The sequence below is a fragment of the Eucyclogobius newberryi genome, unplaced genomic scaffold (genome assembly GCF_026437365.1).
Source record: "Eucyclogobius newberryi isolate DKJ021-1_F unplaced genomic scaffold, fEucNew1.0.hap1 SCAF_19, whole genome shotgun sequence".
NCBI classification, from domain to species: Eukaryota; Metazoa; Chordata; class Actinopteri; order Gobiiformes; family Gobiidae; genus Eucyclogobius; species Eucyclogobius newberryi.
This window is the reverse complement of record NW_027315823.1, coordinates 27819468-27839750: the sequence shown is the minus strand read 5'-3', so window position 1 is coordinate 27839750 and position 20283 is coordinate 27819468. Positions and strand designations below refer to the sequence as shown.

Below are 20283 nucleotides of genomic sequence, written 5' to 3'. Positions count from 1 at the left end.
ACATTTTGGTTCAGATAGTCAAAAGTTTAATCAATATGTCAAGAGCATAATGCCCATTTGCTGGTAAATCTCCTGTTCCAGAACACAACGATGTAAAAAATGGCCAGATGCTTTTAATTTGAAATTTAAAACTCTACACTGCACTTCCGGGTTGGCTAAATATAAAAGTTTCTTCTTTTCTTTTTGTTTACGTGCAATACAAACGTGACAAAACCTACAACAGTTTTATTTATTTTTAGGACTGTTGCCATGGTGATTAACAGTTTAAAAGTCACAAACTGCTTATTGGATAGAGTATTATTTCATTAAAAGTGTCACTCTTCTAGTGGAGGCCAACTGCTTGTCTCCATGGTGACGTTATTGCTTTGCTTTTTTTCCACGGTTAAATGTGAAGTTTCTTATGCGTTTCCCGACCGTAAACAAGATTTACTTTAAATAATTGTCTGAACTCTGCTCCAAACACATTTACTGGCCGATGACTGTGGACCTCTCGATTAAAGATAATTAGACATGACTGATATCTTTCTTAATTAAACCCAACTAAACTGTGCACATGGAACTTTGGCCATTTTAGACATCACACTGTAATATTTGATATTTATTCTGGTTGTAAATGGGGTTGCAAAATTATTAGGTAATTAACAATCAAGGTTACTCAGGTCACAATACAAACCATGTATTAGAAACAAAGTTAACCTGTCTTCGGGTTAAAAAATGTTGTTTTTTGAATTAGAATATATATATTAATATATATATTGATATATATATATATATATATATATATATATATGTATTAATATATATATATATATAAATTAATATAGATTAATATAATATGTATATATATATATTAATATATATATATATATATATATATTAATATATATATATAGATTTATATATATATATATATATATATATATATATATATATATATATTGTCTTTTTTGTCACATTAATTAAGTTGATTTTGTCATTCAGAAAGTTTGAAGCTGGTTTAATAGTAACGTGTTGGACAATGGGAATGAAACACTTAAGTTTGATACTGGGACATCCCTAGATCCAAGTTCTCCAATAAAAGAAAATGAACAATTGTACAGCCCTGTAGTTACAACGTGGTCTTTTCTTTCCTCCGCTGACAGTCAGTGATCTCCCAGCTCAGACTCGTCCTCACTTTGTCCACTAGTTTACCAAACACTTTGCCATCTTAATTATGTGTAATTAATGAAGACCAAAACTGGGTATTTTGACTTTAAGAAAAAAAACTGAACAGAAATTGGCACGAGAGAGGACAAGGGAAATCAAACACTTTGAATTGAATCGCTTTTCAAATAAATGCATTTCTAAATCTAGGCAATACATTGTCTGAAGTTTTCAACTAAAAAGACTAAATACCTTAATAATGATTTTAGCACAAAAGCAACTCTGAGAAACTGGTATAGAAACCAAATCCAATCAAAATCTACCAATAAAATAACTGAAATTAATTGTGCTTTGAAATAAATTAAGTTAAACTAAAACCTAAATAAATAACTGTATATGCGCTGGTGAAATACTGCCCTCTGTTGGATGTAGAGGGAACTGAATGCATCAGGAAACGACAACAAATATTTAGTTTTAAAATGTATTTATTACATTATAAATATAAATACAAACTGTTTAAAACATCAGGTAAAAATAATACAATCTTTAGAATAATCACGAACTGGTTAAAACATCTGGTAAAAATGATACAATCTTTGATTAGTTCTGAAAAGTTCAATTTGGTGTGTTTACTTCGGCTCACGACCTCCAGAAGTCTGGAGTGAGTTGACCTTTCGGAGGGTCGATCCTTCTGTTCTGGAGCGAAGTCTCCACAAAGTCCTGAAGTCTGAAGAGTGAGCCGGTGCGTGCGTCTGTCACGGCTCTAATCCTGGCTAAATATTCCTCTTTTAACAGCAGCAGGAGCTTCCAGAACTGGCCTTGATACAGTTCCTCCAGAGCGGCCCCGCACACCTCCAGGAAGTCGAAGAGCAGCGTGGCCGTGGCGTCTCTCTGCGGCTCCATGTTCAGCATCTGCACCAGCCACGTCCAGCCGCGGCTCAGACCGTGAGGCGGGGGCCCTTGTTTGGAGCCGTGGGGCCACCGGAGCTGAATAACGGCCGCGTAGAGCCGGATCATCCCCGACATGCGCTTCAGAAAACAGTCGTCCGTCTCATCCATCTTGTAGTGCTCCTCCTTCCGCGGGTGGAGCGGGACGGAGTAAGGGCACAGCCGGTGGAGGTGAGCCAGGAACAGCTCGCCAAAGGCGGGGTGCTTCTCCCAGATCCCCGACGCCACCGCCGCGATCGGAAAGGCCGCTTCGAAGTGAGCCGCCACCTCCTCCTCGCCTTGTCTCACGAACTTCTCCGCGAGTTTGGAGCAGAAGAAGGGCAGCGCCTGCGGGTGGAGCTCCTCGGGCCGGGACAAGCCCCACGACTGCACCGTCCCGCCGCTCAGGAGCTGGTCCAGTTTGTCAAAGATGTCCCGGAGGTGGGAGCCGGACGTGGAGGAGATCTGACTCACGGGCATCGTGGCCGCCTTCGTCAGAGTCAACTTCAGCCTCTTCATCTTGGGGTCTTTGGAGGAGGAGAACTCTTCACAGGACCGAGCCACGGCGGCCGCAGAGTCCTGGAGCTCTTTGTACCATCTCAGAGTGAAGAGTTCAGGTCCGACCCTCAGCCCGGTTCTCTTGGCCGCCTTCCTCCTCTGCGCCTCCGCTTCTCTCTCCTCGTCGACTCGGGCTCGTTGTGCAGCAATCATGTCGTGGAGGGCTCCTTCTGCCACAGTCGTGTCCTGGAGGGCTCCTTCTGCCACAGTCGTGTCCTGGAGGGCTCCTTCTGCCACAGTCGTGTCCTGGAGGGCTCCTTCTGCCACAGTCGTGTCCTGGAGGGCTCCTTCTGCCACAGTCGTGTCCTGGAGGGCTCCTTCTGCCACAGTCGTGTCCTGGAGGGCTCCTTCTTTCTCAGTCGTGTCCTGGAGGGCTCCTTCTGCCACAGTCGTGTCCTGGAGGGCTCCTTCTGCCACAGTCGTGTCCTGGAGGGCTCCTTCTGCCACAGTCGTGTCCTGGAGGGCTCCTTCTGCCACAGTCGTGTCCTGGAGGGCTCCTTCTGCCACAGTCGTGTCCTGGAGGGCTCCTTCTGCCACAGTCGTGTCCTGGAGGGCTCCTTCTTTCTCAGTCGTGTCCTGGAGGGCTCCTTCTGCCACAGTCGTGTCCTGGAGGGCTCCTTCTTTCTCAGTCGTGTCCTGGAGGGCTCCTTCTGCCACAGTCGTGTCCTGGAGGGCTCCTTCTTTCTCAGTCGTGTCCTGGAGGGCTCCTTCTTTCTCAGTCGTGTCCTGGAGGGCTCCTTCTTTCTCAGTCGTGTCCTGGAGGGCTCCTTCCGCCACACTCGTGTCCTGGAGGGCTCCTTCTTTCTCAGTCGTGTCCTGGAGGGCTCCTTCTTTCTCAGTCGTGTCCTGGAGGGCTCCTTCTGTAGTTTCCTTGACCTCGGACACTTGTGAGAGCTCGATTCCACTCAGACACAGCGCGGTCAGGCTCTGGACCAGGCTCTGGAGGGAGTTGAGGGTCTTGAGGTGCCTCTGCTGCGGCTCTCGGTCCATCATGTCCCGGACGCTCTGCAGGTTCTTTCTCTGCTGGAGCTCCATCAGCTCCTGGAAGCGCTGCAGCTCCACCTGCCGCCGCCGGAAAGCCCGCCTGGCTCTCTTCTTGGTCTCATCCTGGAAGCGGATTATGCCTCCGGCCGTTGTGGAGACTGTGGGCGACATCAGGACAAGTCCGGCGGGAAGAGGCTCTGGGTGTGTGGATCCCGAGCTGAACCTGGACTTGAGTACGTGGAGAGCACGGAGCCTCCGCACCACCGCGGCAGCGTACGAGGAGAGGCGGGGCCGTTCCCGGTAACCGTCCATGATGTCGTGGCCTCTCTGAGCCCAGTACGGGTCATAGCGGAGTCTTCCTTTGGGAGAGTTCTTCAAGGCTTCTGTCGCTGCCATTTGGAGAAAGTGAGCTTGCATTTTGTCACGTGACCACAACCAGAGACCAGAATGATAACGGCTGGCGGAGCACGGGCTTTATACTCAAAATGACGTCACGACGCATCAATTCAAATTATAAACAAACGTGAATCACGTCCTGGAGTGACGTCACCCCACGAGGCCGCGGGAACTTAACCATGTCGTCAATTGTGCAGTACAGATACAGGTGCAAAAAAAATACTCAAGTAAAAGTAAAAGTAGCGCATACGGAAATCTACTGGAGTAAAAGTATTAAAGTAGCCATTTAAAATGTACTTATTGGTCAACAGTATTGATTAGAACCAAGTTCCTATTTTCAACTGTGAAATAAAATAAAAAAATATTTATATATATTATAAATATATATATATATATATATATATATTATATTATAAATATATATATATATATATATATATATATATATATATATATATATATATATATATATAGTATATATATTATATAATATATATATATATTTATAAATATACATTTATAATATATATTTATATATATATGTAAATAATAAATAAATCCTGGGACGCCCATCGCAGCAGCTGCTCATGTGACTTTGGCCACTACAAAACATAAATTTAACTGAACGTGTGATGTGTCGTGACCGAAACATTTCATCACTATTGTTTAATAGTGAGACGCATTAAACAAACACACGACAGTCACACTTCATTTATTAAAAAACAACTTTCGTTTTTCTCTTCTCGCAAACGTTTTGAAAGAGTACCACTAAGACACGTTCACACAAAGCTTCACATCAATGACAGAAATGATTTGAGAACTGTATATAAAGTCTGAGATATGTGAAATAAAGCTCTTTGTTGGACATCATTTTGTCAAGTCTCAGTGGAACGATTAGTGTTTCAAACTCGATACGGTAATGTGCAAAAGCTACGCTCGGCCTCAGATTCTGTGTTCACCAGAATATATTGGCCGTTTTGTCATCTTTTAGTCCTGGTTTTTGGCAGTATTCAATTACTTTTTCATAACATTGTACTTCTCTGAATAATGTGACACAATACTTTTACTCCTACTCGAGTTATATATTCAAACAGATCTTGTTCAACAGACAGTTCCACATGGATTTATAGTATTGCTTTCCGTCGATACAATATCTGACATTTGTCTTGCCGCTGTGGCCAATAACCAATATTTTGTGTTTTATATTAAAGTTATATGTATATTTATATGTATGTTAACCTTTAGCTTCGAGACAAAAACACATACTCTTATAAACACGTAGGGTGACATATTTAAACCGCAGTAAAAGTCATCATTAATTATTTTGATTTATTTGAAAGAGATTCCCAAAGAGAATACGCACTTTTACTACAACTGGAACTAGCCGGCCTATCGTGAAAAGGGCCAATTGAAAATACTTATTTTTGCTTCTAAAATATATGTGTTACGATTATAGTGTGACTTGAATAATCACAACTGTCGATTAACCAAACAATCTTTCCTCCCTAATCTGATTCAGACAGAGTTTCGTCCTGGTTTGGGACTAAAAAACACCACTTCGCCTCGACTTTTGCACATTACTGTAGCACGACGACAAAACAAACAACCCATCATATTTGTTAAAAGTTTGATGTCACAGTTTCTCCGTGGAGTGGACGATTCTAAATGCGGCTACAACTGCGTCCAGCATCAACACTCCCTCTGACTCAATCTGAATAAAAATAAATAATTTCATAACGACAGTAGTATTACATCCATTTAACGCCATTTCCCCCGTTGTGCAAACTGCAAGAGGTTTAAAAGGGTAGCACTTTCTCTGTGGACAAAAGAGCTTCACAGAGAGACGCAGAGTGATCGATGGATAAACGGTTTGGGCGATTGATCGATAACAGCGTGCGGCGGCGGCGGTGAGAGAGCAAAGAACGTCAACGCAACATTATGTAACTTCTGACCATCATAAGAGTTCATGAACATCTACTGAGAGTTCATTTACGTTCACAAATGACCTCTGCTGCAGCCTGAACAGAACAAACGACTATTATTGTTATTTTAATCCAGGATAAACACTTTTTTTTTGACACTTTTTGTAATGATTTATAATGTGGTTTTAATGCATATTTTCCTTTTAATGACTTCCTGTACAAAGTCTGCTCTACAAATGAACGCTCGCCTCGTTTTACTGCACAGCTTTGACGCAACACTCAACGCAAAAGGAATGTGCTCAAATGTGTCTGTAAAAGGTGAATGGGCCGTGACATTAAACACAAAAAAGGACAGAAATATCACTTCCTTGTCTGGACGATTGTTTCTGTCCCTTTTTGGTCATTATTCAAACTATCGTCCGCATCCTAAACGTCAGTGGCTTTGAATTTAAATTTTTTTTTACATAATGTTGCTTTAAAGTGAACACAAAGTGAACGATCGGAAAACCTTGAACAATTTAAAGGGAAATTCTGTCCACCGCTTCCTTTTGATTGACGTTTTATAACTTCACATCTCCCAATCTGACCTTAAAGGGGCTGTACGCGTTTAGAAAAAAAAGACAGAAATACTCACTGAATACTTACAGAGTGCACACTTCGCTGCAGTCTGATGTTATTCGGTTTAGTCTCGGGGGGGGGGGGGGTTTGAGTTCGAACGTCATAAATGCGATTCACAAAACAGAGACGTGGCGCAGTGGTCCGATTTTGTCATCAAGTAAAGGAATTTAAAGCGAGCGCAGCCCCTTTAAGTCGAACACATGCTTTGCGTTGGGCACAGAAGCACTTGGATTCACGCTCCGACCTCCAGCTGCAGCATTTTTTAACACTTTTCCATTCACTCCAAACGCTTTAAGACACAGTTCGCCGCGGCACAAGTCTCTCAGAAAGCGTTTGCCATCTTCAGAGCGGAAATCGTCCGCTTGCTTCTCAGGCCGTGGGAGCGCTTGTGGAGTAAAGGCCGTTTAGTTTTTCCTTCAGTGGAACCACACAGACGCACGACAAACCAAACACCGAAATAATAAGAGGCGGAATGATTAAAACTTAGTCGCAAAAAGAATTAGTATTAATACGACCACAATGACGAACAGGATCAAAATAACCAACATCTTCCTGTTCTTTTTCTGATACTGCTCGGCCTGAAAGGAGGGAACAAAATAGGTTTGAGTCATTTTTTATATTAAATGATAGATAAAAGGCTGCAGCGGTGCTTACCTTTTGTAACTGTTGTAAACCATCGTCTGTTTTGACACACGCTTGTTCCACGTTAAAGTCGATTCTGTCGAGAACTGTTCCCTGAAACGGAAAACAAACAACACATTCTTATTTCATATTACTCCAATTCCAAGGTGACATGTTATGCAACCATTTTGTGCTTTTAACTATTCTAATGTACCCCACCTAAGGCCCAAAGTCACTGGGATAGGCTCCAGTCACCCGCCACCCCTAACGGGAACAAGCAATAGAAAATTAACTATTCTAAAGGTTTTCCCTCGTCATAAAATTACTTTAGTTTGATTTAATCCTGCAAAATATGGATCTTTTTAGAAAGGAGTCCCACTGCAGAACAGACTCTCTGCTTTGCCTCTTTATAGTGACAGTTCACTGCAGCAGATTCTTTTTTTTAAAGTGCATGTGCTTTTCGGGATAAAGTGTAACGTCACATCAACCCAGTTCTTTTTCTCTCCATTGGCTTCCCGTTTGTATTAGAATTGATTTTAAAATGTTACTTTTTGTTTTTAAAGCTCTAATTGGCTTGGCACCTCCTTATCTGACCGAGCGTCTCTCTGCCCGAAACCCAAGCAGGGCTCTAAGGTCGACAAATCAGTTTATGCTGGACGTCCCCAGAGCCAGACTCAAACACTGGGGTGATGGTCCCAGACTCTGCCCCCCGACATGCACCATCACAGACTTTAGCCTTTTTAAATCGAGGCTTAAAATGTATTTATTCAGACTGGCTTTTAACACTCTGTTGTGTAGTGAGACTTTATTTTGTACCGTTTGTTTTTACTTAGTTTTATGTTTTGGATTGCTGATTTTGATTGTGAAGCCCTTTGGTCACCGAGTGTTGTAAAAGGCTCTATAAATAAAGGTTGATCGATTGATATACCGGTACTTATTTTAGCTCCAACCAGTCGCCGTCTCCTTTAAGAGCCTAAACCCTCTGTTGGCCTGTGTGCTGTGCCCTGGGCGTGCTCGTACCTGCTCCACCACCATCGTGGCCAGGTCCCTGAAGATCTCGTTCAGATCTGAGATGGACTGCACGATGTTCCTGATCTCACGCTCTCGCTCCTGCACCACCACCGAGTTCTGCTCCACCATCATCAGCTGGTCGTCTGTGAAGCCCTGAGCGACATCCGCGACATGTCAGGACGTGACAACAACGGCATATCAGACCTCAGCAAATAAAAGCCACTAACAAACTGTGTGTACACGTAAAACTAACATTATTCTCAGAGAACTTTGTCCAACCAAAGTCTGCATGCAAAAAATGTTATTCTTTTATTATTAGAACATTTATTCTGGCATGATGAACACGAGATTAAAAGATTAAACGATAATTATGATTAAAAGATGTCAACATTTTATTGTAAGGAGCTTTTAATAATAATTAGGGGCAGGCAAAATATCTCAATATTTTTAATGATAATCAGGCAATATGTAAAAATAATCACAAATGTCCTTCATTTGACAGTTTACAACGTAACCTTTAGTAGAAAAAGCTTCAGTTGTAGTCATCTGGACTCAGTTTGAAAAAATAGACGTTTCGACTCTCATCCAAGAGTCATTGTCAATAACAGAATTTAGGTCGAGAACTCCGATATTAATACTGTTCTGTGGTAAGACCCGCCCATTGGGAGGAGCCTTCCTGAAGTAGAAAGAGCTGTTTGTTTCAACAGAAACTCCCCCCTCCCCCCAACTCTTTCTACTTCAGGAAGGCTCCTCCCAATGGGCGGGTCTTACCACAGAACAGTATTAATATCGGAGTTCTCGACCTAAATTCTGTTATTGACAATGACTCTTGGATGAGAGTCGAAACGTCTATTTTTTCAAACTGAGTCCAGATGACTACAACTGAAGCTTTTTCTACTATGGAACACGCCTGGACGAATGAGGGATTACACCGACAACGTAACCTTTACTTTATTAATTTTATCAGCTATTTTTGTTGCATTCTTTACTACAAATGATAAATTGAAAATGTGAATTTCTTCAAGACAACATTCACGATAATATCAGAATGTACTGTGAATATTGCTGATTAATAATCACGAGAAGCAAGTTATTCCAATGGTATATATATATATTTAAATCGATTTTTGATTGGTAATTTAAGTCCAATTAACATTAACAGTTTTCTATCACAGATTTAGATTTCATACAAATTGAAAAGTTATCAGACTATGTGAAAGTGAATAATTATTTCACCGTTATAGATCATGGTGTCAGTAATGATCGTGAATAATTATAAAATCGTGATGCGTCTTCTCACAATAAAAGTAACTTGATATTTGATCGTTTGATATCTCGACATTCCTTGTGGCAGTAGAACTTCCTTCTGAAGTGTTAATAGAAGAATTTAAAATGAGACTGCAGCCACGTTCTGAACTTCTACACCCAACGATACGACACTCACTCTTTCGTAAATCGCTAAATCCTCATCTTCCTCCATTAAAGGCCCAGAGTCAAAAAAGTGCTTCGATCGCTCCTCTCGATTCTTCATTCCTGCAGAAAAGTAAACGCGACACAGGAACAGGCAAAACATTAGTGAAGCAACAACATTCAAAGCCTCAGATTCATGTTGTCGAGATGTTATTTTGTGCGATAATTTCTGTCCAGAATAACATCAGCTGACCGTAACAATCTGCACAAAACACCTCTTCACATGATAATCTTTTCTAACTCTGCTCTGGCGTTACTCTCGTGCGGTCGAGTGGCAGTCAGTCGCTAAAACAGCCCTGGTTTTTCATAGTTTGTGATGTTTGAAAGCTAACGCTAACAGCACCAATTAAAAAGGCATTAGTGCCAACTCCTGGAAAAGCTAATGGAAGGTGTTTTATTTTTACAAACACTGGAACCACATGGTAACGTCAAGAAACTATTATATTATGATTTCGTTTTTGAAAATGTCAATTGCATCTTGATAAAAAAAAGAAGAAAAATTAAAATAAAATGCAATTGTTTGTTATAATTGTCATGTCAAAATGAGTCAAGTATCGAGTTTGAACTGTCCGTATGGTGACAACAGCAGTGTATACAGCCCTGTAAAACGTGTGTGTGTGTTGTAATCAGAAGTACAAAGAGGTAGTACTTTTCAGGTATCCGGACTGCGTGTGTCTGAAGCTGGTGGACAGGTCCTGTAGACTCTGGGCCAGGGACGACACCACGTTTCGGAGCAGCCTCTCCTCCTGCTCCGTGCAGTGACCGCAGCGCGCCTGCAAACCCGTGACCGCTCGCTGGCATCGGTGGAACATCTGCAGGGGACAACAGAGGGTCACATTGAACTAGTGCCCCCTACAGGTAGGACAAATCATTGAATTAAACTATAGACGCATATATTTTGAATTTTGCTAAAATGATAAAACTGTTGTCACAGAATGTCACATTTTTTAGGTTTATAATTTCACTTCCTGTTTGTAATTGATGACATCACACTAGAAAAAAACTTGTCATTGGCACTTTAAAAAAAAAGTACATTTGGCACAATTTTGTTTTTGTGTGTGCCCATGTGTCATTTCCAGTTTGTCTCAGTGCATCAGATTTGTCTGAGTAAAAACGGAAGAGAGATTAGGCTAAAATGTGTCTGTATGTTGTACGCGAATCAATCAATATTGGAATTTCACTATTGTGGGACCAATAAAGGGTCATCTTATCAGACACGGTAGCTAAAATTGGAGCATCCCTAGTGCATTCTTACCGCTCGACATCCCCACATTTTGACGTAATATGGTGGTAATTCAGGGGTTCTGCTGCGATTTTAAAGTCTAGACTCAAATACCATTATCTTTTACTTTTCACCTCTGTAGTCGACTAAAAGTGGCGTGAAATTAGCAAAAGCTCTCAAAACTATCTCCATGGTCCGACCATTTGACCCAAAGCGCACCGACAAGAAAAGTACTAGTAAATTGCTAATTTGTTTGTAAAAAGGTTAAATACATTCACAAGTAATTCCCAAAACTGTGGTCCCTTTTAGTAGAATAAGGTCTACTAAGACACCATCAACAACTAAAGGCCGACACATATTAGCGCCATCTATGGGACACCAGTTTAACCAGAAGATAGAACCAAAGTGTCTATTATGTCGGTGTAATCCCTCATTCGTCCAGGCGTGTTCCATAGTAGAAAAAGCTTCAGTTGTAGTCATCTGGACTCAGTTTGAAAAAGTAGACGTTTCGACTCTCATCCAAGAGTCATTGTCAATAACAGAATTTAGGTCGAGAACTCCGATATTAATACTGTTCTGTGGTAAGACCCGCCCATTGGGAGGAGCCTTCCTGAAGTAGAAAGAGTTGTTTGTTTCAACAGAAACTCCCCCCTTGTATCTACCGAGCTAGCCTATTCAGAATCGTAATGGGCTATTAGAATCCTCTTTGTCTTTGTGAGACCCTGGCTCAACCACCCTGAGTACCTGATTAGCATCTGAATGTCCTTTACCTTTCCAGGGGTTCAGTAACCCATTATAAATAACAGGAAGATTAAACCTTAGCCCTCCATTTCTGTTTAAAGAAGGTCTTTCTTTTTTTGTTCACTATTACTACTACTAGTTTCGACTACTACTAGTCGAAACGTCTACTTTTTCAAACTGAGTCCAGATGACTACAACTGAAGCTTTTTCTACCAAAGTGTCTATTACTTACACAAATAATTAATTGCCGTCTTTAAACTATTCTAACTACACATTTTCGACAACATTCAGTTCACAACAAATTAAATTGCATGAGTAGATCTTTACTAAGAAATCAGCAAGTGTCACCAACTGATTATTTTTATGTCAGTGGTAAGTTTTGTCTTAGCTCTGAAGGTTTAATGGGTCGGGCATTGGACTTTCACACCGAAAACCCGTTCAGAGCCGCTTTTAGTTGAGGTTAGTTTAACTTTAACCAAAAGCCCATTAGTGGTTCAAACCCAGACTCTGTCACTTAAAATCATTACACATAGACTGTAGAAAAATATTCAGTTGTAGTCATCTGGACACTGTATTTAGAAAAACAAGACATTTTGACTCTCATCCAAGAGTACCTTTGTCAAGATCTTTTTTTTATAGTAGTAAAAAGAAGGGTATAATTTTTCTCCAAAATTGTTGATAGTTTCTTTACCACACCTAAATATATAGGAGATTGCATTTACCAATGTAATAAATGGGTATTTCTAAAGGCCAAATAGTGAATTTCATCTTTTGTAAATTTAATTTATATCCAGATATTGGACCGATGTAGAAAGAGATTCAGTTGTAGTCATCTGGACTCCAGATGACTACTGCATTTTTTCTTCAAAAATGCATTTTTTTCTTCAAAAATGCATTATTTCTTCAAAATGTGTGGCTTGCTGAACACAATAGAACATGTGTGATCTCCTGTATGTCGTACCTGTGTGATCTCCTGTGTGGTGATCTCGATGGCGTGCTCCTCTTCGCTGCTGTCGTCCAGAGTCGGGCGGTTCATGTGCTTGTCGTGAAGCGCTGCCAGCTCCTTCATCTTCTGCCGCACTCGAGAAATCTCATACTGGATCTGAACATAGTATATAAATACAAATAAAGACACAAGAGGCAGTGTTTTAAAACTAAGGAAAAGCTTGATACCTGATACAGACTTTGATGCTACATTAAAACAGAAACATTTATCTCAGTATAACACATTTTACTAGAATATATTGCAATTTTAAACACAACTTAATCATATTTCATTATAACATGTCGTCTTATACCTCTGATAATAGAGGTAATAATTTGATTGAATAACCATAATGGATAGATTATGCTACTGTAACAAAAATTGACTCACGGTAAAATCTCATTAAATGTTATTCAAAATTGATATGACAGATCAGACAACATATTTCACTAAAAAGCTAAATGAAAATTAATAGATTTAATAAAAAAATGTTGCCCCAGTTCGACAATTTTTTAGAAGTTCATTATGTTACTTCCTGGTTGGACATGAGCAAGACATGTGATGTTAGAGGTAAATCCACAACCATAATGTAAACAAGGGCCAAAACCCCACTAAACCCCACTAAATCACACAATAGTTAATATTTTACAACTAGACCTTTAGTTCATTAAAGTATATATTACTATTATTAAACTGTCGGAATAGTGCGTCAGTTTAATTTAAATTCTTACATTTTCAATGTAACAGAAGGATTCGGTTTTACCAAACTGTCATTAATAGAAAGGGAGTATCTACAGAGCCACAAAACTGCCATGTTATTTTGTGCTGCGGCTCCTGAAACTGCTGGGCTATTTGACCGTGCCGGGTTAGAACGCGCCGGGTTAGGGTTATATGAGGCTATATTGCCGTGCCGCGGCTCAAGAAAATGCTGTGCCATTTTACTGCGCCGCGGCTCTGCAGCCACGGCCTAATAGAAAAACATGAGCACCCGCCATGTGCCCTTTAAGTCATCATGAAACATATTTTAGAGATAAACAAATGCTATTAAAGGTCATTAGCTCGTGTCATTATCAGGTCAGCGGTTCAATCTAACCTTCAACCCACCTTTGCTGTCCTTTTACTTCCCGTTCCTGTTTTGTTAAGTGTCTTGAGTTTCCAAAAAAAGCCTATATACGTTTGTTTGATTTATTATTATTATCTCAGTTCAAACCAGTGTACTCTTGTTGTAACTCATATTATTTCATATTGTTTTTTACAGTATCCATTAGTCATAGCATTTAGAGAACTGAATCATTATAACAATTTCGGTAGCAAAGTTGTAGTAGTAAGTGAAATGTGCAAAACTGTGAAAATGTAAAACTGACTTAAATTTTAAATGCATTAAATACACAGAATCAAATTTTTGTTGTCAATATAAAAGGTCATAAAGGATAACTTAAAGGAATAAACAGGATGTAACGTCGAACCGCCATTATAAAAAATTCAAAAAGACACATTCGTTTCACCTCATCGATGCCGTCTATCCATTTGGGCGGGAGTTTCTTGGTGACTCCGATGGCGGCTTCGGGGTCCAGACTGATCCCGGACACGAGGGCCATTCGGTCGTCCGCCAGCTTGGAAAAGACGCAAGCAAAAAGATTAATTTAAAAAATTGATTAAAAAAAAAAAAAAAAAGTCATCTAGGGCGGTTCTGCTGGAAGAGGAAAGACCAGTACCTCGTCGAGCTCCTAATTTGATTGGCAGATCCAGTCCAAAGAGAGAAGAAAAAGAAGGAACAGAGAATGAGCTTCAGAATCATTTAATGAAACGGGGAACACAAACTACAGAAGAAAAGTACAGATGTCACCCAGTTTGATTTGAAAATATATTGCAATGACCTCCATTTGTTAAGGCTGCAACATACTTTTATTTAGTTGGAACAGTAATAATTTGCACTGGACATTAAAAGGTGCACTATGAGACCTTTTCCTGGTGGTTCCACAAGTATAAACGTATCTATCATGCACTTACTCAATTACAGAAGTTTTATTGCAAAAAAATAAATAAATAAATTTGGTCTGGTGGAGTTACCTGCTTGTCTCCATGGAGATAGACAAGTTTAGATAGACAAGAAGATGCGCAAAACAATAACATTCCCATTGAAGTGTAGTTTGGTGTATTTATACCTGTACATACATATAAAGTATAGTTTTACACCAATCGAGTAGGTATTTGTGGAGAAAATGTTGAAAAATCTGTAGAAAATCACAGGAATTGACATCACAGTACTAGGGACACTCCGTTCAAAATTGATGCTTAATTTAGACAAAGAAAGAACTTTTTTGACTCTCAAAACATTTAATTCAACAATATAAAGTTGCTCTCATATGTTTGTATTAGTCAAATTTTTAAAAATGCCCATTGTTCATTGGGTAATTTCCTAGTGCGATGTCGTCAATTACAAACAGGAAGTGAAATTATAAACCTAAAAAATTTGCTATTCTGTGATACATGTTTTATACATTTTAGCAAATTTTTATCTCAACTGCGTTTTAGTTCAATGAGTCCGACCTGTAGGGGGCACTTTAGGTCTACAATAATCTGAATAATATATCATGTAACTGTTGCAGGCTCTAAAACAAAATGGTCAAAGATGTTTTATAACAAAGGCCGCACTATTATTAAATGTCAGAAAATAACACATCATTTCATCACTAATAAGACTTAAAGGGCCTGTTCCTGATTTCTTTGCATGTTATTAAGTGCATATATATTGTTATAGGATCTATATGGGTGATAACGGTGTGAAAAGTGCCTCAAATTAACTCATTGCGGTGACTCTTTAGGTAAGTGAGCAAATAGATCAAAATTAATTTTGAGAACGTAAAAATCGAGAACGGCGCCTTCAATTTGTGAATATTTTCCATTTTACACGCCGTCTGTAACCACCTTTATTTGGTTGATGATGTATTTACTTTATTCTATTAAGTGTCGATTTACAATAAAAAATAATAGCTTGAATGAATAGCCAACTCATTGAAAATAATAATTGCATGAAGTTTGCGGTCCTATAGCAGAAAGATTACATAGTGCACCTTTGAAATAATTGATTTGAATTGTTCCACATTATATTTTTCCAAGGCTTAACAGCTGCTCCAGATTCTAAAAAGCAGTCGACACACAAAAACTCTCTACAATTAATATCTGAGATGAGAACAAACACAGCTGACTGTTTCACGACGACATCCCGCGGCCTAAAGCTAACTCCGCCCTCTGGGGAACGAGCAGTGGTAATAATAGAAAAGGGATGTGAAACGAGACAAGCGAACAGCACCTGGGGGACAGTATACGTACAAACTGCATCTTCAACTTAGAGTTTACTGAAAATAGCAGCCATAGTCACAAAAAATTATATATCCAGAAAGAAATCCACCTCACAAAACACAATTTTTTGTGTTTGTTGTTATCTATGTTTGTCGTTGTCTAGGAGAGCAAAAGCACAGCAGTAACAAAAAACAAACTGATAAATGGTTTGACCCTTTTGCGATAAGTATAAAACAGTATTGTAGTGAAACTTTACAACTAATACCTGTTGGTTTACGCTCAAAACAATGTAATTTACTTGTCATCTGCAGTAAGGAAAAGGTTATCATCGTAAAGACAGAATTGAATTGAATCTAAATTAGACAAGAAAAAAGTGTTCTCAAATAAAAAAATAAAAATAAACAAAAAACATTTAAATGTAAAAAAGACACAAATAAAATGTATTTAGCAATTTTTAAAAGACAGATAAAATCTATCCATTAAGCTTTTTTACCTGACGAATGATTTTCAAACTGTGAAAGGTATCTAACAGTGTTGTTCATCTTTAGCTGCTACAAAATAATTATGAGACTTATTTTTATGAGACTTTTGATGATTTGATGAATAGGGAGGTCCCGATATAACATTATAGCGTTACGATTATAGTGAGAAAAAACATCACGGTTTAAACGATTATTCATGATTATTTAGATTGTGACTAAACAACAGTCAAATCCTTAATTTTCTTTCATTCCCGAGGTCTGAAATGTGACTGTTCCTCAAGTTTGTGACCGGCTTTACAAAATTAAACTTTCTTAAAATACAAAATAAAGTTAAATGTGACAAAAACAGCCAGATGAAAAAAGTTATTTACATTTTTGGACAATTGATTGAACTAAAAAGACTTAATTTTGCTTCGAAATTGTCACAATTATCATTTTTGAGTTCTTACGATTATATTGTGGCCCGAATAATCACGATTATTGATTAACCTGATAATTGTGACATTCCTTTTTGTCACAATCTTCTGTTTTTACAATACATTTTCTGGGAAGGAAACAGAATTTACTTGTCTTCAGCTTTAACAGTTTTCTAAAAATTGGTTTTATAATGGTTGATTTGTTTTTTTTAAATTGGATTTACAATAGCCTATTTGTTTTTTTAATCGAGCCACATTAAAACAAATATTTTAACTGTATTAACTGCCTGTAAACAATTCGCAGCTATAAAATAATAATCTCTGAGTTGAAGAACAGTCAAGGACGTTGTGCCAAAAAACTGTGCCGCTTCATTTACTTCAATCAGAAATAAATCCCAGTTCAGACTCTTACGTCACGTGAATCCACTCATCTGTGAAAGCTATGGCCGCCTCACTGTCGCCGCAGGAACGCTCACGAATATGAACACAGACCAATATTCTTGTGTTTGTCGAATTTACTTACAAACACATGTAACGAAAAGCTTTAGTAATAGACACATGCGTTTATTCTGAAAATGGTGGGCAATAAAGACAAAAATAAATGAATATGCCCATCATTTTGGGGATGTTCAGGATAACAATGTTCAGATATAAAGTCAATTTAACGGCAATGAGTTAAAACGTGTCTTTAAATGTGTTAGTTGAGGTTTGATTATCAGAAAAATGTGAAACGTCTGTCACAAAAATGCAGAAACACAACCTTATTCCTATATTTGAAAGTTTACAACATCATTTTAATTTTTAATCTTTTTTGTAGCAGTGGTTACAATAAATGATACGCTCGATGTTAAAACCAATCATGAATAATCTAAATTTGCCTAACTCACACTCTCAATAAATATTGTTCAATTTACAACCTGGAAATGTTTATTTTTGGGACTCAATATCTATTTTCTTTGCACTAGTAGGTATCATACAATTTACACGATTGAGGGTCGGATGATAAAACTCAATTCAAAATAAATGGTAACTAAAAACCGCAGTATTTAATTTTGCTATTATAAAACATATTGTGCTTTTAGAAAAGATTTTACTGGGATCATCCTGCATTAGGGTCATCGTGTCCGTGGCATAAAGTAGTTTCAGTTTGATCGTTTATCATTTATAATTTACGACCGGCCTCAATAAGACAAGAACAGGGTTGTAAAATTGATTTAACTGCAATTGTGTCATACTTTGCACAGCTCTTCTACTGAATTACGTATGAAAAGAAGAACAAAAACAGAAATTTGTTCTTGGTCTAATCCATTTACATGTTTTGTTTTTGTAGCTTGAATGACTCTCAAGTTTCTGTTGTTGAAATGATTAATTTATGACAAAGATAAGGCACTTTCCAGAAGATGATTACACAACCATCAAGCTAAATTAAACTGTCCTGAGAAATTATTGTTACTTCTACTGATTTCAACACATATAGAGGCAAAGCTTGTTCACAAAAAGCCACGTTTACGCCTTAACAACAGCAATTTAATTAATACATTTGCATCCTCTTCTCTTACGGCATCCAACGTCTGTCCAAGTCAATAAAGTCCGATAAATATATAGCTTTTTTCAGGCTCGCTTCATACATAATTGATGCACTGAATTAAAAAAATAGCTACACCGATGACGCAAACAGAATGAAAAAGACCAACTGTTCCTAATCGACAATAACCAATCTCCAAGAATAAGTGAACATGGCTAACGTAAAGTGCGGAGTAAATGACGTCTTGTTCTGATCCAAAGACGACGCTCCACTGGATCCTCAAGCGTCATCTTACCCACAAAGAAAGACGAGGCGGTACAACGGGCCAAAGGGGGGGAGAAAAGCACAACTAAACTTCACAATAAGACTACAAACATCATGTGATTCTAGCTAAAGCAGAGGCCGTGACTGTCTGGATCAGTGGTTCTCAAACCTGGGCACGCTATTGTTCTTCAGATACAGTTTAGTTACGGCTCAGTCTGAGGTTAGTACGAAGTTTAGCTAGTCCTGGTTTGGTCCTGGTTATTATGCCTTTTTGGGGTCTGGTTGTGTTCTGGCTCCAATTGCTGTAAAACCATAGCTCGTTGGTAAAATCCTCCCTCCAGACCAAGTCCAGCATAAGATCTGGAGACGGGTCCTCGATGCCAAAGCTAGCGTTGAAACCAGATAGTCGACGAACAAGTTTGTTACTGATAAAATCACTTTTGACTGAACAGTTTTAAACCGATCTCGAGCTTTGTCATAACGATGTCTAAGAGCACATAGTTTACATAAAGAAGGCACTATTGGTTTGATATTGAGCTTATTCCTTAGTATCAAAATCAAGCTTTTGATTCAGAGTGTGATTCTGAAGCTTGACATTTTTGCATTTATGACACTAGAAAAGGAAACATCTGACATAAATCACCATTTTCAAGATTCAAATTGATGCCTGTCACGTTACACTTTTGCAGGTACAGGTTTAATAAGTAAACTGGCAGACATTTTGACACCTGTTGCCACTCCAACCTGTCTGTTATTGCAGTTAACATCATGTCCCACCACATTCATCAACATTAATAACCCATAAACAGTCCTGGTTGCGTTATACAGTAGAAAGACAGAATAGCACGATTGCATGCACAGACGTTTGAGAATCACTGTTGCCTCTGCATTAAACACACACACACACACAATAATAAAATGTGATGCAGACCAGCACTCACCGCAGCATTGCTACGTGTACTCAGACTCAGACGGGGGTCGTATGTACTCACTTGCTCAGCCAAAATCTGCCGGTTTTGGATCGCATTGTTCCGCAATAACAAGAAGGCATCTGTCAGACGTCTAGTAGCCATGACTGCCTACGGCTTTGTGTTTAATGTGATGCCAAAATACGGGCGATGTTAGCAAATTGCGGCGGCTAGGCTAAAGTTTAGTTAGCTCTGACGGCGCTTAATTAGGATGCAAACGGCGAAAACACGCCTAGAACAAAGCTCACGCGACCTGCTCCTGTTCATCTGTCCCACGCGCGGACACGGGGTCGTGGAAATACAGAGACGAGGTGTTTATCTGAGTTAATGTGGGATAATTTGGAATTTGACTGGAAGTGCTGTTCCGAATGCGAGCTGCGGAAATGAAGGAGGAACGTAAACACTGACGTCACCGCGCATGAAGGGGCGTAAACTGGACGTATGACGTAAAGCGGCGGTTTGTCTGGTTTTGACGGATGAGGCGCTTTTGCGACATCTGCTGGACGAAATATCAAAGTGCACACGGCATATTTGAGTTTTCATCCACATATTAAAAGTTTTGCTCTGGTAATAAAGGACGGATTTGACTCTTATACGAAGCCTAAGAAAGCTAGTTTTCACTATAAGGTGATAAAAGAACTGCACTTTGGAACCAACTTCTGGAGAGTTGTTTGACCATCCGCCTGAGCAGAGGTGGGTAGAAAAAGTAAAAGTACAACCTAGTGGT

The 20283-nt window shown here is 39.2% G+C and overlaps 2 protein-coding genes across 4 annotated transcripts; both read right to left on the bottom strand.

The window, feature by feature from the left end:
- Positions 1–1727: 1727 nt before the first annotated feature.
- Positions 1728–4008, bottom strand: LOC140365769 (uncharacterized). The gene has a single exon (XM_072452326.1). The coding sequence runs from the start codon at positions 4006–4008 to the stop codon at positions 1783–1785; it is 2226 nt and encodes a 741-aa protein (XP_072308427.1). The 3' UTR covers positions 1728–1782.
- A 2949-nt stretch (positions 4009–6957) lies between these two features.
- stx16 (syntaxin 16) lies at positions 6958–19905 on the bottom strand. 3 transcript variants are annotated; one of them, XM_072452555.1, is made up of 9 exons: positions 19530–19905; positions 14314–14325; positions 14104–14211; positions 12575–12715; positions 10300–10462; positions 9625–9713; positions 8190–8333; positions 7203–7283; positions 6958–7126 (listed from the first exon to the last, which is right to left on the bottom strand). In XM_072452555.1, exons 1-9 carry the CDS (start codon positions 19659–19661, stop codon positions 7025–7027), a joined length of 972 nt encoding a protein of 323 aa, XP_072308656.1. In that variant the 5' UTR covers positions 19662–19905; the 3' UTR covers positions 6958–7024. The 3 variants fall into 3 exon arrangements, with proteins under 3 accessions (XP_072308656.1, XP_072308657.1, XP_072308658.1); XM_072452556.1 differs by lacking the exon at positions 14314–14325 and having other exon boundaries at positions 19530–19904; XM_072452557.1 differs by lacking the exon at positions 14314–14325 and having other exon boundaries at positions 19581–19902.
- Positions 19906–20283: the final 378 nt, after the last annotated feature.

Bases quoted from the DNA above. Each gene is read 5' to 3' on its own strand.
- stx16 (XM_072452555.1), bottom strand. From the start codon at position 19,661: ATGGCTACTAGACGTCTGACAGATGCCTTCTTGTTATTGCGGAACAAT. The intron at 12,716-14,103 runs GTGAAACGAATG...TACTATGTTCAG, and splicing joins GGATAGACGGCATCGATGAG to ATCCAGTATGAGATTTCTCG. The intron at 7,284-8,189 runs GTACGAGCACGC...TTTCCGTTTCAG, and splicing joins CCACGATGGTGGTGGAGCAG to GGAACAGTTCTCGACAGAAT.
- LOC140365769 (XM_072452326.1), bottom strand. From the start codon at position 4,008: ATGGCAGCGACAGAAGCCTTGAAGAACTCTCCCAAAGGAAGACTCCGC.